Source organism: Delphinapterus leucas, chromosome 14, assembly GCF_059928025.1.
Source record: "Delphinapterus leucas isolate spDelLeu-1000000601 "Yukka" chromosome 14, BTC_Dleu_Yukka2, whole genome shotgun sequence".
Taxonomy (NCBI): Eukaryota; Metazoa; Chordata; class Mammalia; order Artiodactyla; family Monodontidae; genus Delphinapterus; species Delphinapterus leucas.
In genome coordinates this window covers 42181340-42205227 of record NC_143142.1, presented here as the reverse complement: position 1 = coordinate 42205227, position 23888 = coordinate 42181340, and the positions used below count along the sequence as shown (strand labels likewise).

At 39.6% G+C, this 23888-nt stretch overlaps 2 protein-coding genes across 8 annotated transcripts in view; one reads left to right on the top strand and one right to left on the bottom strand.

The window, feature by feature from the left end:
• PSMA8 (proteasome 20S subunit alpha 8) overlaps positions 1-19835 on the bottom strand; it is a 44488-nt gene extending 24653 nt beyond the window's left edge. The window contains exon 1 of one of the 2 annotated variants that reach the window (XM_089895020.1): positions 19264-19835. In XM_089895020.1, coding sequence (XP_089751146.1) covers positions 19264-19288 — 25 coding nt within the window. In that variant the 5' untranslated portion in view covers positions 19289-19835. Of the gene's footprint in view, positions 1-6705; positions 19027-19263 lie in introns of those variants that run through there. The other variant, XM_022586873.3, reaches the window with a different exon arrangement.
• The window catches only part of SS18 (SS18 subunit of BAF chromatin remodeling complex), a 76155-nt gene continuing 70740 nt past the window's right edge, over positions 18474-23888 (top strand). For 5 of the 6 annotated variants that reach the window (XM_022586872.3, XM_089895019.1, XM_022586870.2 and 2 more), the window contains exons 1-2: positions 18474-18641; positions 21508-21584. In XM_022586872.3, the coding sequence (XP_022442580.1) occupies positions 18573-18641; positions 21508-21584 (146 nt within the window). In that variant the 5' untranslated portion in view covers positions 18474-18572. Of the gene's footprint in view, positions 18642-19232; positions 19322-21507; positions 21585-23888 lie in introns of those variants that run through there. The other variant, XM_089895016.1, reaches the window with a different exon arrangement.

Below are 23888 nucleotides of genomic sequence, written 5' to 3'. Positions count from 1 at the left end.
ATGAACCATAAAAAGGAAAAAAATTATAAATTTGGCCTCATTAAAATTACAAACTTTTGCTCTGTGGATGTCCATGTGAAGAGGATGAAAAGACAAGGTACAGAGTGAGAGAAAATATTTGCAAACCACTTAACTGACAAAGTACCAGAATCTAGAATATATAAAGAACTGTCAAAACTCAACAGTAAAAAAACTAAACAGTCTAGTTAGAAAATGGACAAAAGACATGAAAGATATTTCACTGAAGAAGGTATACAGATGGCAAATAAGCACATGAAAATATGTTCAACATTATTAGCCATTAATGGCTAATTTAATTAAAACCACACTTAGGTATCACTACACACTTATCAGAATAGCTAAAATGAAAAACAGTAACACCAAATGCTGGCAAGGATGTGTAGAAACTGGATCACTAACATATTGCTGGTAGGAATGTAAAATGGTACAGCCACTCGGGGAAACAATTTGGCAGCTTCTTATAAAACATGCAATTACCATACAATCTAGTAATTGTACACTTGGGAGATTTATATCAGAGAAATAAAAACTTACGTTCATACAAAAGCCTGCTATGAATGCAGCTTTATTCATAACAGCTCCAAACTGGAAACAACTGAAATGTTCTCCAACACATGAATAGTTAAACACTGTGGTACATCCATACCATGGAACACTACTTGCAATAATATGCAACAACTTGGATGAATCTCAAGGGAAGAAACCAAATTCCAAAAGGTTTCATACTGTACAATGCCATTTAAATAACCTTTTGAAGTTAAATCAACCTCAACATTCTCTCCAGGCTTTTTCTCACCAACATTTAAATGTATGTTGAAGTCTCTCTTATCTTAAACAAAATCTTAAAGACCACTTCATTTCAATTCTGCTTCTCTCTCTCAACTTCAAGGCCAAATACTGTCATCAACTCTTAGCTTATAGTAACCTGCTTTCTACCCCACTCCTCCCAGTGTTTTGCCAAGGTAGACTACACATAGGGTCATTAAGGTCCCTTAAGGTTGCAGTCTACCCCAGTCTACATAGTCTATAGTCTAAATTTTGCCTTCTCTAGTTTAGAAGAGTTCTCAAGAATACTCATTTACTTGACCTTCAACATAGGTTATTTTTGTTTTTGTTTTTCTGCTACGCGGGCCTCTCACTGTCTTGGCCTCTCCCGTTGCGGAGCACAGGCTCCGGACGCGCAGGCTCAGCGGCCATGGCTCACGGGCCCAGCCGCTCTGCGGCATGTGGGATCTTTCCGGACCAGGGCACGAACCCGCGTCCCCTGCATCGGCAGGCGGACTCTCAACCACTGCACCACCAGGGAAGTCCCAACATAGGTTTTAAGTAAGGGAGAGAAAGGATACACTTCAAAATACCAATAACTATCTCCAGCCCAGATCAATATCCTGAGTTCCAAATGTGTATATTCAGCTGCCTCCCTGTCTCTGTGGATCAGGAATCTGGAAACAGTTTAGCAAAGTTCTCTGGCTCAGGGTCTCTCACAAAGCTGCAACCAAGTTGTCCCTCAGGACTGCACTCATCTCAAGGTTCATGGGGGAGAATCCATTTACAAGTTCACTCCTATAGTTGTTAACAAGATTCAGTTCCTGTGGATTGTTGGACTAAGGGCCTCAGTTCCATACTGGGTTTTGCTCCATACTGGGCTTTTAACAGAAGCTTCCCTCAGTTCCTTGCTACATCATAGGACCCTCCAAATGACAAATCACAACATGCCAACTGTGTTCCACCAGAGTAAACAAATGAGGGAGTGAGGATGAACAAGACGCAAGTCGCCATCTGTAATGTAATATCTGAAGTGATGTTCCATCACTTTTGCCTATCCCATTCCTTAGAAGCAAGTCACTAGGTTCAGCCAACATCCAGGGGAGAGGGTTACTTAAGGGCATGAACACCAGAAGGTGGGGATCATTAGAGGCCATTTTAGAGGCTGCCTACTACAGATTCTATAAGCATCTCAATCTCAAAAAGTCCAAACCTCAGTTATCTTGTCCTCATACTTAGTGCTTCATATTCCCTAAAAAAATGGCAGTGCCATATACTAAGAGGCTAAATCCAGAAATGGAGGCACCCTCTCTAACTCCTCCTTCTTCAGTACCTCCTCTTCTCCTTCCCCCACCCCCAGTACCAGCCAAATAATCATCAAATGTATCAACTATGCTGCTTAAGTTTCTCCAGAATCTGCCTTATTTCCATTTTGGGCCCAACCTTAGGGAGAACTATTATCATCTTTCATCTAGACTACTTCCATAGACTCCCATGTGGTCTCCCTGCTTCCAGTCTTGATTTCACTAATCCACTGACCACGATGCAGTCTGAGAAGTCTTTGAAAAATAAAAATATGAAGAAAAAAGAAAAGAAAATCTGAATGTGGCATTCCTCTACTTAAAACCTGTATTAGTAGGGAACATTTCTCACTAGGCGAACCAAGACAACACAGAGATGGATTAGGGGCAAAAGGATCTAGGGACTATAATATTTACTTCTGCATATCAGCCTTCCTGCTCTCTTGATGCAGAGAGGCTTTATCTGTACAGAAAAAAAGATGGCCACCAGCAACCTTGGACTCATATCCCAACAGTTCTCCCAGAGGAAAAAAGCTGCCACTATCTCTAGCTAGAAAAGCCCTGAGGATGGACTTATTTGCCAGATTTCTGTCATTGCTCATCACAGGAGGACAGAAACTATGAATGATTCCGCTCGGGTCATGTGAGTACCTCTTTGGTGGGACAAACGCAGTCTGTTATTAGAAGGACAGAACAGCAATAGTCACATCAAAAGCCTTCAAGGCTTCTTATTACTTTAAAAGTATTCCGTGATCTGGCTCCTGTATCTAGCTTCATCTCTTCCCATTTTTCCACTGCTTCAGCAATCCTGAATGCCTTCCAGTTTGTGAACCATAGTCATATTTTCCTTCTTGGTCTTCCCATACGCTATTTCTTTTGTGTAAAATACTCTTCTCTTTCCCCTTCCACTTTTTCACCTGGCTAACTTTCCTCTTTCAGGTGTCTACTTAAATATTACATACATCTTCATGGGGACCTAACACCTAGAGTTCCCACAATGCCTCATATTCTCTCATTATAATACTCAGATAGGCCTTGTTAGGACTATCTACTCATAGTCATCTAACGTTCCTGCTAGAGAGTAAGCTCTCTGAGGCCACTGACTGAGTCTATTTTGTCCACTGTGAAATCCTAGGACCTAGCACCACATTTGGCAGATGTAAGTGTTCAACAAAAATGTCTTGAAATAATAAATGAAAGTGCTGGAAGAAATACAAACCCAATTGAAGGAAAAGGAGAAAACAAAGGGATAGTAAAGAATAATACCTACCATTTATTAAGTACTTGCTGTGAACCAGACACTGCGCAAGACGCTGAACGTGCATTATTACCTCATTCATTTATCACATCAACACTATGAAGCAGGCACTATTTCGAGGCCTATTTTACTATTTAAAAAACGCCTGGGCTTCCCTGGTGGTGCAGTGGTTGAGAATCTGCCTGCTAATGCAGGGGACATGGGTTCGAGCCCTGGTCTGGGAAGATCCCACATGCTGCGGAGCAACTAGGCCTGTGAGCCACAACTACTGAGCCTGCGCATCTGGAGCCTGTGCTCTGCAACAAGAGAGGCCACAACAGTGAAAGGCCTGCGCACCGCGATGAAGAGTGGCCCCCGCTTGCCACAACTAGAGAAAGGCCTCGCACAGAAACGAAGACCCAACACAGCCAAAAATAAAAATAAATAAATTAAAAGAAGGCTCAACATTAAAAAAAGCAAAACAAACAAACAAAAACCCCTGAAGCTTAGAGAATTGCTTTACATGATACATATCTAGCTTCCACACTCATGATGTCGACAGATAAGTAATATACAAAATTTATGAAATAAATTGCATGGTGCAATGCAAAGAGCAGAGGCTTTGGAACTAGAAAAACTTAAGTGAGAATACGGACTCTATCACTTTCTAGTTGGGTACCTTCACCAAGCTATGGAAGCATCCTAATCATGGTTTCCACATACATTAAAAAGGGGATTAAATACTGTTCTTAACGTTAGATAATGTACATGAAATACATGGTATAAAATAGGTATTACTTAAATGGTAGTTTACTTCCTTGTCAGTTCATCCACTATATATCTTGCAGTAGAAGCACAAAAGGAATTACACCATCTAGATTCTCAAAGATCTTACTATCCAGTTGGTGTGAGAAGACTATTAAGAATACCTGAAGTTAAAGAGACTATGAGGCTAAATAGTAAATACTCTACACTGCTCTGTGGTACAGATGGTAAATTCAGAAGAAGAAAGAGGTCCATGATAACTAGACTGGATCAGAGACAGGGCCACAAAGGAAAGAAATGTGCAGAGACTCTTAGAGGATAAGTAAGATGGAGAGTGACAGAGAGGTGTTTTTCACTCTCCCCACCTACAAGGCAGAAGCATATATTGGTAAAACCATGAAACTGCTTCCTTAATTAAAGAGCGTGGATGTGGATCATGTAAGATGTTCATGGCCAGACTGTGGAGCTGAGATTTGATAAAGTAGGAAATATGGAGCTAATAACAGTTTGGGGTCAGGGAAAGGACAGAATGAGGAAGGATAATAAACCTTAACCTTTTCATGGGAATATTGTGAAGGATTCATTTTTTTCTTCCCTAGAAAGAAAGTATTACCTCTTCGAAATGTTATTCAAACATATTTTTCATTTATATAAAAGGGAACTTGGGCTTCCCTGGTGGCGCAGTGGTTGAGAGTCCGCCTGCCGATGCAGGGGACACGGGTTCGTGCCCCGGTCCGGGAGGATCCCACGTGCCGCGGAGCAGCTGGGCCCGTGGGCCATGGCCGCTGGGCCTGCGCGTCCGGAGCCTATGCTCCGCAGCGGGAGGGGCCACAGCGGTGAGAGGCCCGCGTACCGCAAAAAAAAAAAGAAAGCAGCAGAACCCAAGGACTCTAATTGTGGCCCATATAACTTTTTGTATTACCAAATAATATCATATCTACATACTGGTCACAGCTGGCCAACCTCAGCTTATTTATAACTCATCATATCAACTGTCATTTATAGACAGAATATTTTGTGCCAAATTTTAATAAACAAGTGCCATTGTAAACTTTACCCCACGTGAAAGGTCATAGTGCCCTCAAGGAAACACAATGAATAACTCCATACAAAGATGCAAATTATAATTTCAGAATCCTGAGACAAAACTGTCTCATCCTTCCAATGTGTCTTTAAAAATGCCCACTATAGGTATTTTTATATCCTTACCCTCTTACAGTTCATTACAAAGGAACCATCAATCAGTTCTATAGCATTCTTAAAACATTTTAAATAGCCAATGTGGTTTCTTATTACACCTCAGTCTTCTCCCATTACTCCCTTTATTTTAGGTTCTAAAACTCGGGCATTATTTTCTAACCATATGCTTCATGGCATGCTGGGGATTATATAATTTTTGTTTTTATCAAAATGGTACCCTTTTGGTTTAAGCTACATCAGGCTTTTCTTAAATTTACAATTCCAAAAGAATTACTTACAAAACAGAAGTAAAACTAGAGGGCCCAATTAAATAGAAAAATACTTCAAAAAATGGTAAGATTCTTTCTAGTGTTATTTTTTTTACCGCTTTACATTTGATAGATTTATGATAAAAGTGAATTACTTCCTTTCATAACTAAGTTGGTATGGAAAGTGAGAGAAAATACAGATACTACTAGACTTAGAAATGCACTGCGTATTGTCATAGCTAGTGTCTCAATTTCCAAGATACATAACAAACATGCTCATGAAATTTGAAAGATTTAAAAAAATTGGATCCTCCTGAATTCAAAGGCTAGGATCTGGACGATTTGGGGTAATATATCTTTGGTCACCAGGGCACTTTTGTCCTTTTAAATTTTTATAAATCACCAAGATTATTAAATATAATTAAAACTTGGCAGGAGCATTACTGCTGCCCTGAATGTTTTAAAGTTTTTCAGAAATATGGATATATCAATTTAAAGGAGGGTATAATCTCTCAAGGAATTCCAGTATTATTTTAAAACCAAACCAAAACAAGTGGAAATGGCAAAAGAGCAGAGATTCTTGGGCTTAAAGCCTCTAGGAGGCTGCTAAATATTCAGGAGTAAATTTTTGGACAATTATTTTTAAAAGGTGAAAGTGTTGGAGTAGATTAGTATTTTCAACCATTCTCTCAACAAAGATTTAATTTTACATCGATTTAAGCCACATTTCAGGGACGGCCATGTTTGATTTTTACTGTAATTATTACTTTTCTATATGTCTGCCAAATCCTGAGGAAGTGGGCAGTGTGCATTCAGGCAGGCTGTTACAGGCTGAAAGAAGTCTTTTCTTTCTTTACAAGTCAGACACAGCATTAATCTCTCTTCTACAGTCAAGGCTACAACACACACACACACACACCCTAGTTAAACGTTTACAGTGACTGTTAAAGGCAGTTGCACAACGGAAACCTATGAAATCTACCAACTTTTAACTCCACTGCTTCCATCCCACATTTCAGAACCGCATCTCCCTCAATAAAGGAAGGGGGCAATTTTCACACGTGGGAGACTCTTTTCTTGTCCCCTTACACTGAGTGATGCGCTGGGGCAGCGGGGTAAGGAAGGCCTGAGGGCAGAGAAGGGTGGTCAAGAAGAGTTGCTCGCTCACCACAGTGGATCCTTTCTTTACCGCTTCCTGGGCATATTCCACTTGGAATAGGTGTCCGTCCGGGGAGAAGACAGTGATTGCCCGGTCATACTGAGACGCCATTGGCGCAGGGCTACCGCAGTATCCGCTGAGTCCCACACTGCCTCAGTCGAGGGGTCAGAGGAGTCGCACCTGCGGCCACATGCTACCCGGAAGTGCTTGCGCATGCTCAAGACGCCATCGGAAGTGATCACGGGGACAGCTCAGGGGTCCTCGTGGCCTTCTAATGGTTCGAGGCTGTGCGTGCGAGTCGACTGTGTTCCTCCGGTATCCTTAGTGCGTGGCACGTGTGTCCCAATTTTCCCACGCTGGTGTTGCTCCAGGAGTGGGGTTATTAAAATGACCCTCAAAGATTAGGGCTTAATAGTGAGAACTTCAAAGATCAGGTATTTTTGTTTTCACAAACCTATTAGAGAACCAGTGGTAAGTTAATTTTCAACCTCTTATTTTTGGATTCAAATTCTAAAATGTCCTTCTCTCTCTTTCTCTTCCCCTCCATCCTTGGTTATCTTACATTACTTTAACCCAAAGAAATAAGTTATAATTTTCGAATTTTCATTTGTCCTTGCACTTGCTCACGCTGTTTCTCTCTTTTAATTTTTTCGTCCATTTCTGCCTTGTGATCAAAATAGAGCAAATGAGCAAATAGTCCATCAAAGTAATGTTAATGATAGGAATTAAGATAATACTATTTTAACCAAAGAAATTTTCTAAAAGCCCAAATTATGCTAACTTGAAAGATATCTTCAAATTTAACTGTTCTAAAAGTCTGTATAATCTGGTACAACATTACTACCTGTGAAACAACTCTTGTCTCTTTGTCCTCATCAATAAAATGGGAATATTTAAAAACTGGTAGAAAAGTGTTCGTCTGAGGTTTAATGTATTTATAGGTATAAATAACTTAAAATGGTGCCTAGTGGATAGTAATAGCCAGGTAAGTTTAAGTATTGTTATTACTTTCCATGTTGTTTTCCATCGGGGAGGATCTTAAGCTTGGTGAAACCAACCTTAACTAAAAAAAGAAAAAAGGGTGCCCACAAAAGAGAACTCCATACCCTCAATTCCAAATACTTAATTCAGAGTTTTAGTTGACTACTAAAAGCAATTTGTATTTAGCCCCCCATGCCCCCCATCTTTTTCTTTAATATTAGAAACTCTTGAAAAGTCTGGTTTTACTAAAAAAGAAAAAAATTCCTAACCAAACCAATTCACGCTAACGTTTCAAGAGTTTCTGAAATTTACAATGTTATGGTAAACCAACATTTGCAAGAAGCTATTATTTAAAAAGTGTCTTGGTGTCCTTGCTGAATAATATGATTTTTTCTTTTTCTTTTTACATGATTATAGATCACAAGAAATTTCAAAAATAGTGCAGAGAGGTCCCCTGTACCTTTCACCCAGCTTCCCCCAATGGTAATATTTTAACGTAACTATAGTACAATATCAAAACCAGGAAAATGACATTGGTACAAACTTATTCAGCTTTTACCAGTTTTACATGTACCCATTTGTGTATGTGTGCATAGTTGTATGCAATTTATCAGGTGTAGATTGGTATACACACTACCACAATCAAATACAGAACTGTTCCATGACCACAAAGCTCCCTTGTGCTGTTCACTTACAGTCATACCCATCCTACTTCCCTCCCCCAACCCTGGAAACCACGAATCTGTTCTTCATCTCTATAATTTTGTCATTTCAAAAATTTTATATAAATAAAATCATACAGTATGTAACTTTTTATTTCAAGATAATTGTAGATTCACAGGAAGTTACAATGATAATACAGAATGGTCTCCTGTACCCTTCACTTAGTTTACCCAATATGTTACATTTTATTGACTATAGTACAATATCAGAATGAGGAAATTGATGTTGGTAGAAAATATGTATATAGCTTTGATTGAAAGACATTTTGAAAGTGTTATGATGTATTTTAGCATTTATTTCACAAATACGATAGCATTAAAATGTTGACAAGGATTCATTGACCCATTTGGGATTCACATTGACACTGCAGCTTAACAGTGTGGCTTTGGGCAGGTAAATTTCACTTCACAAAAAACTAGTTTCCTGGGCTTCCCTGGTGGCGCAGTGGTTGAGAGTCCGCCTGCTGATTCAGGGGACACGGGTTCGTGCCCTGGTCTGGGAAGATCCCACATGCCGTGGAGCGGCTGGACCTGTGAGCCATGGCCGCTGAGCCTGCGCGTCCGGAGCCTGTGCTCCGCAACGGGAGAGGCCACAACAGTGAGAGGCCCGTGTACCGCAAAAAAAAAAAAAACAAAAAAAAAACTAGTTTCCTGATCTGTAAAACAAGGGTAATAATACTTCATAAGCTTGTTGTGAAGAGCAAATGACATAATGTGTTAGTGCACATAGGGCAGTGCCTGACACAGATAAGCACTTGAAAAATGTTAACTATTGTTACTAATCATTGAGTTAACTAAAAAGTTAAGATTATTCTGTAAGAGAGAAATTAGGAAAGTAAAAAAATGTAGCATGAACCCATTTATATATTTTTAACATGTATATATGTATAAATATACATTTGTAAGTATACAGACAAAAAAGAGTGAAAGAACATACACCAATTTGACAAAAGTGGTTTTCTTTGCAGGAGGCCAGGGATTGGAAGGAGAATGGGGAGACATGGTAAGGAAAGAGAAGTTACTGTTCTAAACTTTATATGTATAACTGTATTATTTAAAAAATTTTACAGCAAGCATAGTTTATACTTAAACAATAAAAACAACATTGAGAAAGTTTAATGCTTAGAGGCTTCCAGCAATGACAGCCTTGATGGTTTGAGCCAAATATCCTATTGAGAACAATTAGAAATATTGAACAAAGTATTTTTTTAAAATTATGTATGCTGACTCCAACTAGGGTTTGTGGTGCCAAGATTCAGAAGAGAAGGAAAACTCGTAGAGAGTAAGCCTAGCATCTTCCCTTGGAGGTATTTGCCTATTTCCAAAGCACTCACTAGATGAGGAGACCTTTGATAAACAAAAACTGGAGTTCAAAGTCTGTCAGGGTATAGAGGTCATGAAAAACACCTAGGCTTTTGCTTGGGACTCGGGGCCACAGCCCCGAAGTAAGAGTGAAACAAAAATAGACCTGTTCTCACAGGGACTAACATTGAGCTTTGAATCATCTCAATCCATGATTGGAATAAAGCAGTGTTTCTCAGACTGTGGTTCAGAGATCTTGGAGGTACCCAGAAAACTTTCAAGGGATTCACAATGTCAAGCCTATAGTGATAACACTAAAACAGTATTTGCCCTTTCACAGTGTGGATATTTACATTCACAGTGCAAAAGAAATGGGTAAAACTGCTAGAGCCTTAGAATAAATCAAGGCAGTAGTACCAAACTGTGCTAGTAAACATTGTATTTTTTTTTTTTTTTTTTTGCCGTACGCGGGCCTCTCACTGTTGTGGCCTCTCCCGTTGCGGAGCACAGGCTCCGGACGCGCAGGCTCAGCGGCCATGGCCCACGGGCCCAGCCGCTCCGCGGCATGCGGGATCCTCCCAGACCAGGGCACGAACCCGTGTCCCCTGCATCGGCAGGCGGACTCTCAACCACTGCGCCACCAGGGAAGCCCAACATTGTATTTTTTACCACTAAGCACCTATGGAAAAAAATGCCAATTTCATTTTAGAGAGTATCATTGAATAAGCAGTAAATTATTAATTTTATTAAATCTTGTCTCTTGAGTACCTGTCTTTTTAATATTCAGAATGACATAATGGGCAGTACTCATAAAGCACCTCTGCTGCCTCCAAAGTAAGATAGTTAGCTTGAGAAAAAGCATTTTTTAAAATATTTGAGTTGCTAACCAAACCAGCCCCCTTTCTTGTTGAACACCATTTATACTTGAAAGAATGACTGACACACTGCGGTTATTCAGAGTTATAATTTGGGCAGGCATTTCTTGAAAATGAACAAAATTAGCCTGTCATTTCAAGAAAACAACACTATGTGTTTCAAAAGATAAAATTCAAGCTTTTAAGCAAAAATTAGAATTTTGGAAGACTTGTATACATCACCATGAACTTGACAACTTTCCCATAATTAAAAACTTTTCTGGGACTTCCCTGGTGGCGCAGTGGTTAAGATTCTGCCTGCCAATGCAGGGGACACGGGTTCGATCCCTGGTCCGGGAGGATCCCACATGGTGCAGAGCAACTAAGCCTGTGTGCCACAACTACTGAGCCTGTGCTCTAGAGCCCACGAGCCACAACTATTGAGCCCATGTGCCACAACTACTGAAGCCTGTGTGCCTAGAGCCCATGCTCTGCAACAAGAGAAGCCATCGTAATGAGAAGCCTGCGCACCTCAATGAAAGAGTAGCCGCCGCTTGCCACAACTAGAGAAAGACTGTGTGCAGCAGCAAAGACCCAACACAGCCCAAAATAAGTAAATAAAATAAATTTTTAAAAAATTAAAAACTTTACTGGGACTTCCCTGGTGGCGCAGTGGTTAAGAATCTGCCTGCCAATGCAGAGGATACAGGTTTGAACCCTGGTCCAGGAAGATCCCACATGCTGAGGAGCAACTAAGCCCAAGCACCACAACTACTGAGCCTGCGCTCTAGAGCCTGCGAGCCACAATTACTGAGCCCATGCACCGCAACTACTGAAGCCCATGTGCCTAGTGCCCATGCTCCTCAACAAGAGAAGCCACTGAAAGGAGAAGCCCACGCACCGCAATGACGAGTAGCCCGCGCTTACCACAACTAGAGGAAGCCTGCACACACCAACGAAGACCCAACACAGCCATAAATAAATAAATAAAATTTGTTTTTTAAAAAAAGACATTCAAATTGCTGTAGACCAATGGATTTTAATGTAATAATCAAAGTTCACTCATAGGATTCTAAATTGTGTTTCAACCAACTTTAAGAAACTATCACCTTTTGAGCACTGGACTAGTATCAAAGGAGACCCAATGATTGAAATTCACTGAATGATTGATGTGCAGTGATTTAAAAAGGCTATAAAAAATACTCCTCTATTTTCTAATACATATCTTTGTGAGTTTTTTCCCTATATTTCAACCAAAATAACATATTGCAACAGTTTGCATGTAGAAAGAGATATAAGAATACAACTATATTTTATTAAGCCAGACATGAATGAGACTTACAATCTCATTCTTCTCACTAATTTTTCAAATTTGGGAAAATACAGCTTTTTTAATAGAAATATATAAAACATACATGTCAATATGTAATGAGTTTACTATTTTAAATGAATTAATAAATAAAATGTTTTAATTTCTTATACGATCAATATTGATAGATATAACCCACATAAACAAAAGCTCTTTGAGATCTTCAGTAATTTTTAAGAGGGTAAAGTGTTCCTAAGGCCAAAAAGTTGGGAAGCACTGGGAAAAAGCATTGCTAGTGCCCCTAGATGATTAGCTACCTGCCAGAAGCAAAAGTAAATCCTTTGTAGAGGAAGATAAGATCATGTAGAAGCTCAAATAATTACTACACTTTCTCATTTGCAATATCATGTGCTCAATCAAAAATAACCGGGCACACACAAAAAATGGTGTGACCAAAGAACAAGAGAAACAGCAGACAATATAGCATCTAGATAATGGAGTTATCAGATGCAGATTTTTAAAACAAATAAGATAATTATGTTCAAGGGGTTAAAGACAAGATCAAGATTTTCAGCAGGGACTAGAACTATCAATAAAGCACATACTGGAAATTGTAGAAATGAAAACTAACTACATTAATTGAGATTAAGAGTTCAATAAATGGATTTAAAATCAGCGTAGATATAGTTGAAGAGAGAAGTGGAGAACTAGAAGATAGTTTTATATGTATATAAAATCTCCATATCTTGGAAATTCAAAGTTTTCTCTGTGAATTACTAGTAAGAATGATTAAAAATAAAAACTAATGAATAAAGATGTAAAAAAAAAAGTAAAAAAATAGAAAATAAAAACTAATGGATGCACCGAAAAAAAACAAAGAAAAAACCCCCTCCATATCAAAGTAGAGAGAGGTAAAAGGATAGAGAACACTGAAAAAGAATTTAAAACATTTTGGATATGCTGAAAAGCCTAATGTTTGTATAGTTTCAGTACCAGAACAATAGCAGATAGAAAAATAGGGCAGAAACACGTAAAGATAGTTTGTTTAGAAATTTTCAAAACTGACAAAAGAATCAAGCAACAGATTCAGGAAAAACTATTAACAACAAGCAGGATAAGTGAAAGAAATTCAGCTTAGAAAACCCATAATAAACCTGCATGTATGTATTGGCCACTTCATTACTATGAAGTCTTTAAATCTTTTGTCCATTTTTGTTAATAGGGTTGTTTGTCTTCTTACTGAGTTGTAAGGGTTCTTTAAATATTCTAGATACAGGTTCTTTGTTTTCATACATTTTTTCATGGAGTATAACTTGCCTTTACATTTTCTTATAATCCTTTGAAGAGCAGATTTTTTAATTTTATTGAAATCCAATTTATCAATCTTTCTCTTATGCTTCTTGCTTTTGGTTATGTCTAAGAAATATTTAACCTAAGGTCATGAAGATTTTCTCCAATTTTTTGTTTCAGAAGTTTTATAGTTTTATTTTTTACGTTTAGGTCCACAATCTCTTTCAAGTTAACTTTTGTGTCTATGTGAGGAAAAGGTCAAAGTTCATTTTTAAAAACATGGATGAAACATGGATTGTTGTTCCAAAACAACCTTTTCTCTATTGAATTACCTTGGCATCTGTATTAGTTTCCTATAGCTGCCATAATTAATTCCCACAAACCTGATGGCTTAAAACAGAAATTTATTCTGTCACAATTCTGGAGGCCAGAAGGCTGAAATCATGGTGTCTACAGGACTGCACTATAATATTATGCTATTATTTTTCTTTTATAGAAAATATACAATAAATGTGATTGATAAGTTAGCTTAGTATATAATTAGGACAGTAGTTTGTAACGTATTGAATAACATCAATATTTTAGTGCACATTGCATAATTCAACCATCAATGTTAGATGGGGAATAAACATTGTATTAGTTTCCTATTGCTACTTGAACAAATTATCACAAACTTAAAGCTTAAAACAACACAAATTTATTACTTTACAGTTTTAGAGGTCAGATGTCCAAAAGGGTCTCACTGGGCTATAATTAGGGTGTCGGCAGGGTTTTGCTACTTCTGGAGGCTCTAGGGGAGAATCTGCTTCCTTGCCTTTTCCAGCATCTCGAGGCCACCCACATTCCTTGGCTTATAACCCCCTTCTATCTTCAAAGCCAGCAATGTCCAGTCAATTCTTTCTCAAGGTGCCATCTCTCTACGACTCTTCAGCCTCACTGTTCTCCTTTTAGGGATATCTGTGATTACACTGAGCTCACTCAAATAATTCAGGTTAATCTTTGTATTTTAAGGTCAGCTGGTAAACCACTTTAATTCCATCTGGAAACTTAATTCCATGTTGCCATGTAACCTATCATATTCACAGGTTCTGAAGATTGGGAAGTAGTCATCTTTGTGAGGATGAAATTATTGTGCCTATCATACCCATTCATAGGGAAAGTAGCTATGAATTCATAGGGAAATTATAAATCCTATAAATTGTGAAGTAGTTCAACAGTTATATTCTTTTACTAAAGGTAAAGTAACTGCACATCATGCACAAGGTCAGGAAACATGTTAAACAGGAAAAAAAAATCATATGGTCTCTAAATTATTGCCAGAAACTATCTCAAGGATAGACTACCAAGTGTTTGGGACCATTTCTAGCCTTGAAGTATGTATTTCTCTTCTTATTAGATTATTAAGTACAAATCTTATCCTTGTTTAGTAATTTACAATATCACGTGTTTCTGCATATTTTACCTGTTAAAATTGACACAATCTTAAAGAATCTAAGGTAAGACTATCACTTAGCACAGTGGCTGTGCATAATAAATGCTAACTAAATGATTAAACAATTTATTATTTCTAATAGCCTTTTAAATAGGGCGACTGTTTTTTAGAAAGGTGAATGAGATACAGAAATGCCCTGTCCAGTATCATACCACAGGTGGACGAACTGGGAACTCCAAACTTGGGCATCCATCACAGTGAGTTACGATTGCATAGAGCTTCCCATAGAAACTAATTTTTTTGAAGCAATACTTTCTTATGACATTAAATCCCCCAATACAATTGATTCAGCTCCTTCTTAATTCATTAAATATTTGATACTATAAGAAGAAATGGAAATGCGCCAGAGAGGCCTAAGTTATAGTCTACTTTGAATGAAATCTTCTGGAGTATTGAAAATAAAGTCTTTTATGAAGAATTGGAAAAGGTGATTTGTTCTTGCCTAGAATAATGATTATATATATAGATGTATGCTCTTCACCTTATAGTCTTGAAATCTGTGGAAGCCACAACTCAAAATGACTCATCAAATGCCATGGTGACAGTAAGCAGAGAAATATTTTGAAAGATATTACCTGAGGGGTTTTGCTATGAGCCCAATTACAAGCAGACAGGCTTGGTCTGTGCCTTCCCAATGTATTATAAGAATTTATGGCAGCACTGGGGCTTAAAATATCAGCTAATTTGATAGTACAGAGATTCTACTAATTATAAAACAATAAGTATTAAAGAAATGTTTGTATGAAAGTAATCTCAATTATGTGCAAATTCATGATTTGTTTTGTGGATTAAGGTAATTCTAATGCCATGATTATATAGTTTCCCTAAATATTGAGCATATTCCTACAGCACTTCAAGCTATCACTTCAGTGAAATACATTTAAGGAATACAGATTCATGTAAAACAAATAAAAAATTGAAGCATATTTGAAAATCAAGCATGGATAATTTCCTTATTACCTTTTTTTGGTTTGTACTACATTCATTAGTGTGAATAATCAACACTTAATTGTTCATCCAGATTATTTTATTTACTCTGAGCTTTGTATATTCTAAAAAACCTTTCACATCTTCATTATGTGATCTCAATTCCTTTTTCAGATGTCTCAATCCAAGAACAATTTAAATAATGGGACTGATTTTTCTGGTTGCCTGGGTAGCTCATTTTTAAGTTCCCAGAGTCATTTCTCAAACTTGGGCCAACTGCTCGTATTCTTTCTCTGTTTTCTCCTTAACTAAATGCTGGGGACTCTATTCTTTTCTTTCCAGCTCTGATACCACTCAATCTGTACCTTGGGATTCCTCTCTCTTAATGGCGAGGTGAGACAGGATTTACTAGATGCTTCTATCTTTTTTCTAACTCAGGGCTTTTACAGGTATAAAGACTCCAAAATTCTAAGAAAGTTCCTCCAGGCTACAACGTTCCATAAGGAACTTTCCATTCACTTTCTGAATTTTCCACTTTTCCAGGTCAAGCTGATTGATTGGTTTACAGTGGACGCTTAGGAGTAAGATAAAGTCCCTTTTAAAAAGTGTCTTCTGAAAAAGAAAAAAAGGTGTCTTCTCTTGGGGAGATCATTTGTATTTTTGGATGGATCTTTACACCAGTGCTACCCCTCTGATTTCATGTGATGGACACATAGAAAATACTGGTATTTTTATGGCACACATGGTATCAGAGAAAACTGTGGTCCATGCCTAGAGGCTCGGGGTGCCCTAGGCTCTAGCATGCTACTCTGAAGGAATAAACACCTTAAGCAGATCTCTTACCCATTCTGTTGATTTCCTTTCCTGCTGTTGGGAAACTGTAATTTAGACAAAAAATGTACCCATCTCTGGGTACCTCCTTGGAATAGGAGTCCCCTTGGCACTTTTTTTTTTTTTCTGGGATCTAGTAATTCAGACAGTGTTCCTACTGGTTCATGTCGTTCTTCTAAAATTTCTGTGCTATCTGCCTAGCAGACAGAACTGAAGCAGTAAGAGTATTTTTCATTTCTCCTACTGAAATATTGTTTTTAACTACTAAGGCACGTTTGTGTAAACATCAAGACAAGACGATGGCAGCCAGGCTTTCATCTTGAAAGACTTAGTGATGGATTTCGTTTCTGTTCTGAATTCAATAGGTATAGGTTTTCTAAATTGATGTGTTACATTATGTCCAAATATACCAGAGTATTTTTGTCAAGGCTTAGGGTAGTGAAAGACAATTAAATTCCTAAGAGTAACTACTATTTGTAGGAGTACAAATCATCTTACTTTTATTCTTAGGATGGCTTGAGCCTTTTCATCCTTTAGGCCTCAGTTTAAATATAACCGAGGGGACTTCCCACCCTAACCCACACGAGTGCCTCTGTCACTCTCTCTCAGTTCCCTGTTTGCTAGTCTTTCTTAGTACTTTAATTTTTTTTTTAGCTGTGCCATGTGGCATGTGGGATCTTATTTCCCCAACCAGGAATAGAACCCGTGCCCCTTGCAGTGGAAGGGCAGAATCCTCACTACTGGACCACCAAAGAAGTCCCTGTTAGTGCTTTACATACGTACATATTTGTTTACTTGTTTCTGGTCTCTCAGCTCTATCACAGCTGTACCCTAGGTGCCTAGCATAAAGCCTAGCACATAAAATGCACCCAAATTTGCTGAATGAATGAAACTCATGACCTTTTTGTGAAGAGCATTTATTTGAAACATAAATTTTAAAATATGAAAATTTCCTTTATTTTTTCTGATATAGTTTATACATAAACTAAGGGATTGATTTTTGAGCCTCATTAATGTTGGGTAACACTTTTAAACTTTTCCTTTGTGTTACATGGAAGTCTAAATTTACACCATGGTAGTAAACCCCACGCCAACACATTACACACATTTGCCCACGTCCCTTACAAAATTTGAAAGCTATGGCTTTTTGCCTCACACTGATTGGAAGCCTGGTAGCTTGGGCCTAATTTACAAGCCACTAAATATTGCAAAAGAAAAGAGCAAGGGTGCCCTATTTCAAAAGTTAACTCCGAAGATACAAGTCAGATGAAATCGACCCACATTTCTGACAAGGGTTTATCCTAAGAGGTGAACTCTTCAACTGTGGCCTTTCCAGCCAACTTGGCCGACTGACCCCGAGTGCAAGAAACAACCTTCGTTTCCCAATTTTGCGTCGCGCTTACTTTCCAATTGTTAAGAACGACTGTGTGTGCGCGCGAGACCGTGGACTCGGAGGTGCGCACTGGGGGCGTAGCTGAGCCATTCAAACCAGCGAATCCGCGTTCCCCTCGTCCTCCCAACTCTGCCTCATCTTGGCAGATGCCCCACGGGTTGGCACGAAGTCCCGGGTCCTGATCTCCCTCCTCCCATCTCCGGGGTACCCGGACAGCTCGGGGAGGCCACTTCTTCCCCGGAGGGGGGTAAGGATGAAGTTGGAAAAACTAAACGCAGTCTACAGCAGAGCGCCGAAACGCAGCCGGAGGGACGCTCCGGCGTGCGGAGCGGGAGGAAAGCGGCCCCGCGCGAAAGGGGCGGGCCGGCTCGGGCGCTCGCATTTCCTGTGACAGGGGCTGCCCTAGCCGCTCCCTCTCCCGCGGCGGCGGGACCATTTCCTGAATCGCTGAAACGGAGGGAGGGCTGGGGTGCGGCCCTACCACAAGCGCAGGGGGCCGGGGGGTGGCGGGGAAGGAAAGGTGGAGGAACGGGAGGACGATCAAGAGCAGGGAAGTTCTGCCGGGGCTGTGGTTCCAAAGTACCGCGCAGAAACTGGACTAGTACGGGCCAGAGTTCCCCGTCCAGGCTGAGCCGGCCGGCTGCCCGTCGGGCGCTGGAGCATCCCCCCTCCCCGCGCTCTCGACGTGGTTCGGCCCGAGAGACCGGCGTCTTTCCCCCAGTTTGCCGTTCACCCGGAGCGCTTGGCACTTGCCGATAGTGGTGACGGCGGCAACATGTCCGTGGCGTTCGCGGCCCCGAGGCAGCGCGGCAAGGGGGAGATCACTCCCGCTGCGATTCAGAAGGTGAAACCGCGTGGGGTCGGAGATGCCAGGCCCTGCCCGCGTTTGGGAGGGACCCGGGGGCCGGGCCGGGAGTCGGCCGGGCTGGGGGCGGAGGCGGGCCTGCTGGGAGGCGGGTGGGTGTGGGAACCCGAGCCGCGGGCTGCGCCCGAGTGGGTGGCGGAAGGGGGCGAACCGGTTCTCTCGAGGAGTCTTGCGCGCGTTTGGGCTCCTTCCTACAGGCACAAAAGCCCAAGCAACTGGCGCCCGTTTTCTCTAGGGATGGGGCGGCGTTCGCGCGGCGGGGCGCGTGCACCCGGCGGTGGCGGCCGCGCGAGAAGGGCTGTTTTCCGCGGCCCGCGCCCCCCGCGCGTCGCTCCGGAGTTACTTTGGCGTCGCCCCGCCCCGCGCGCCGAGGCGGCTCTGTGCAGACCTCACCTAGGGTCGCCGGGGGCCCGAGGGGAAGCCGGAGCGTTGCTGTCTCCCCGCGCAGAGCTGCAAACTCCGGCCGAGTTGGGGAGCTCTCACCAGAACTTGGGGGACGCGGCAGGGAACCTTAGTCGAGGCTCAGGGGCGGGCGAGGGAGAACCCTCTGGATTTCGGGGTTCTCTCGGAGTCCCTCCTCCCTTCCGGATGCACCCCTTACCTCTACAGCTGCAGCGAATACTCATTGATCGCCTACAGCAGGCGCCGAGGCTGCAGTGGTGAGCATGGTCCTTGCCTTCACGGAGCTTACAGTCGAGTAGTGAAGACAGTCTGATTCTCGTGACCAATTGCAGAAGTAGTGATAAATACACAGGGAGCTGTGCTGTCGTTGCTGTTACTTGCCAGTTGGGGACACAAAGGTTCTTTATTCTCTACCCCTTGTTGCCTATGAGCAAGGCAGCGTTCTGAGTTTTAGTTAACCAGACTTTGAAAAGTTACTTAGAAAATTTTTCAGTTTACCTTAAATATTTCGGTTTTGTTTTATGCACCGGAACAAAGGTGAAAATTGAAGAGAAGTCAACTTCTAGTACCACTCAGGATACCATCCTACGCCCGGTAGATTATGTTAATTGGCTTCTGTTGACTCTCAGGTTCTTTGTAGTGTGGCATTTGACATTTGCCCAACTGTTGCTTTATTTTTATGAACAAACCGGCTTGGCAGTGCCTGAAAATGCAGTGCTTTTCCTGTAGCGTACTGGGCTACATTAGTCTGCGGCCTGGCAAACAGCTCCAAGTACACATAGGCAAAACGTGTTTCTGGAAGGCTTCGCTTTTTATTTTTGGCCTGTAGAAAAGTTCTGAGTTTTTCTTTTTTTTTTCTGTAAAGAGTTTTCTTACATACATCTAAAGATATTTATCATGGGTGATTAATTCAGGAGATGCTGATCAGTTAAAGTTTTCATCCTCAGCCGAGGAGAGAAAAAGGATTCCAAATTAAGTGCCTCATTCTATAGTGTGAGGGATTGATGTTAGGTATGAGACAAATATTCTAATGGTGAAGTTTATTAGGTTGAAGAATCCGAGAAGATAGGTTGTGAAACCGTTAGAGTGGAGATTGTATTAACACATTTTAAAGACAAATTTTTTGGCATCTGATGATTAAGAAGAAAACTACATTTTTTAGAAGGGCATGTTAATATTTTTTTCCAGCGATATGAATCATATGCACAGTATTTTTTTCTGCATATGATTCATATGCAGAAAAGTCATACTGTTCAATGGGTTTTCGTGTTTAGTTAAAAGAATTACATTAACTAAATTAGTGAGAAAGAGTGGCTATGGTATACTTCATGCTTTCATTGAATCCTGGAAGGGTGGGGCAGTTTTAGGAGGAACATCTACTCCTGTCACTTGATAAATCTGAGACCCTGAAATCTTAAGTGGTTTTCACAGGGTAGCAAAGCTGGCACTAAAACTAACTGGCCTTTTAATTGCTACATCAGTGCTTTTTCCTCAGTGCCACTTTGCTTAGATGAATTATTTAACCCTTAAAGCTAGTTTTGCTTTGAATTGTTATAAGATGATAGTATGATAGATTGATATGCTTCTTATTTTTAAACTTTTGGTACAATTAAATTATAAGGTAGGCTCATAGAGTCTGCGATAAATATTACAGTACTTACCTAGAAATTATTGTAATTGATTATTGCATATTTGGAGAATCACAAAACCATGCCGTATAAAACTTGGAAACTAGCCAGCTATCTCCTTAAGCCTCCTGAGTTGAAGTTTTCATGAGCTTATTCTGGATAAAGACAGATTTATTTTTCACTAAGGCAAAGCATTACAATGATGCAAAGCCAACTTGGACTCTTAACTTTCGGTCTTTATTGTTTGTTTTTTTTTTGGCTGTACCCCACGGCTTGGGGGCTCTTAGCTCCCCTGCCAGGGATTGAACCTGTGCTCTCTGCAGTGGAAGCTCAGAGTCCTAACCACTGGACCATCAGGGAATTCTCTCTTAACTTTTAGTCTTAGTAAGGCTAAAACTTCTATTTCAGATAGTAGAGGTAATTAAATGTTTGAACAGAAAAGAAACTCCAAATTTTCTGTGCTGAGCTTCAGGTAGTAATTCAGAGGGAGAATAATTGAAATAGAAATATTAGGGAATTCCCTGGTGGTCCACTGGTTAAGACTCCACGCTTCCACTGCAGGGGACGTGGGTTCGATCCCTGGTCAGGGAATAAAATCCTGCAAGCCGGGCGGCACTGCCAAAAAAAAATTTAAAAATGTTGATTAAACATGATAACATTCCAAAGGTATAAAATAAGATCTTTTGTGCTGAGCTATATACTATGTATAAAAAAAGTCCTGTGAATTCAGTTCCTGTAGAGATAAATGTTTCTAGAAATCTGAATTTTTTATTAATTGTTGCACTAGATTTACAATAAACTTTTTCTCATTTCAGATGTTGGATGAAAATAACCATCTTATTCAGTGTATAATGGACTATCAGAATAAAGGAAAGACCTCAGAGTGTTCTCAGTAAGACTGATATGAATTTTTTTGTATTTGTTTTTCTGTGTTGGTTAATTTTTTACTTTTCTTTTTAAGAACAGCTTTATTGAGATATAATTCACATACCATATAATTCACCTATTTTAAAGTGTACAATTCAGTGGTTTTTAGTATATTCATAGAGTTGTACTATTACTTTAATCAATTTTAGAACATTTTCATCATTCCCAAAAGAAACCGTATCCCATTAGCAGTCACTCCCTGTTCTCACTTCCCGATCCCACACCCCTTGTTAACCACTAATTTGTTTTCTGTTTGTGTAGATTTGCTTATTGTGGACACTTCATATTAATGGATTCATTCAATACATGGTTTTTTTTGACCGACTTCTTTCCCTTAGCATAGCGTTTTCAAGATTCATCCATGTTGAAGCTTGTATCAGTATTTCCTTCCTTTTTATTGCTGAATAATCTTCCATGGCTATACCACATTTTATTTATTCATCAGTGATGTTGTTTGGGTTGGTTCCATTTCTTGACTATGATGAATAATGCTGCTGTGAACATTCGTGTGCAATTTTTTGTGTGACTTTTCTTGATTTTTTTATAAAAAAAATTTGTTCTTTGGGATGGAGTGGATATCAGTGTTTTTCTAATACTTCTTATCCTGCATTATAAAATAATGACTTCAAACTTGCATAGTCTGATTTGTGGAAAAGTTAGATCTTCACATTTATAAGGTATTTAGTTACATCCATGTACAGTTGACTCTTGAACAACATGGGTTTAAACTACACAGGTGCACTTCCATGTGGATTTTTTTCAGTAAAGATGTACTGCAGTGCTACATGATCTGCGGTTGGTTGAATATGTGGATGTGGAACCATGGATACTGGGGGCAGACTGTAGAGTTATACTCAGATTTTCAACTGCGCCGGGCTCAGTCCCTCCTACCACTGTGTGCAAAGGTCAGCTGTATGTGGTTGAGAACGCAAAGTTTATGTCTAGTACAGAATTGATTACCACTCATAAGAACCGAACTTCTTACTCTGAAGTGATGATGTGTCAGAAGTAAACGGTATCCCCTAATAGAATCTGGTATCGTGGAACAAATTGAATATTTTATCAAAAGTCTCTAGAACAACACTATCAGTAGGAATATATTGGGAGCCACATAAGTAATTCTACATTTGCTAGTAGGCACATTAAACCAGTAAAAAGAAACATGAAATTAATTTTTATAATATATTTTATTTAACTTACTATTTCTAAAATAATATCTCTTCAATATGTAATCAGTATAAAAATACTAATGAGTTATTTTGTTCTTTTGTTTCATAATAAGTCTTTGAAATCTATTGTGCATCTTACCCTACTAACATGTCATTTTGTACTAGCCACAAGTTCAGTGTGTCTAGTGGCTACCGTATTGGACAACTCAGCTCTGAATATTTTACTCTCACCATTGTTTTGGGACACATCTATCTTTCCTAGAGATCTCATTGGTCTGCTCTCAGGAAGATTTTTTCAGCAACCCTGGCTCTTTCTCTGCGTGGCTTTCATGCTGTGCTGGTCGCCTGCTGTCATCCGATTAACTCTTTACCTAGTTTTGAGTCCCTCTCCATGACTTTTTCTCTTTCCCCTTTGTTTAAAATTGTTTTTGAATTAAGAAACTTATAAACCATAAAAGTTTGTAGGGATAAAAGTCGCTTTTTTACTTCTCACTCTTATATCTCTCTTCTCTCCACAGAGGTAATTACTTACAATGGTTTGGTACCCATCTTTCAAAACATTTTTCTGTGCATTTACAAATATGTGCTCACATTTATCTAAACACATTCAGACAGGTATTTTAGTTTTCACAGATTAAGGTTTTCTAAATGGAATGGCTGGGTCAAAGACCGTTCTAAATCTCCAAATTACCCTGCAAAGAGATTGTATTGGTTTGCTTTCCTCCCACTAGGTTTCAGAGTCCTGGTTTTCAACCATATCTTCCAGCAATGGATACTGGCCATCTTTTAAAATTTTTTTACACATCTGATTGGTGAAAAGCGGTATCTCTTTCTAAAACCTTTTATTTTTAAATAATTTCACTCTTATAAAAAAGTTTCAAAGATAGTAGAAGAAATTGCTGTATGCCCTTCACTGAAATGCCTCAAATGTTAACATATTAGTCCACTATGTCATTCACTTCTTCCCCATGTCGTTTTTCTGAAATATTGGAGAAAAAAGTTGCAGGCATGATTCTCTCTTATCTTTGTAACATCCATGTGTATTTCATAAAAACAAGCACAAATTCTTAGAGTCTAATTGTTAAAATCAAGAATTCAGG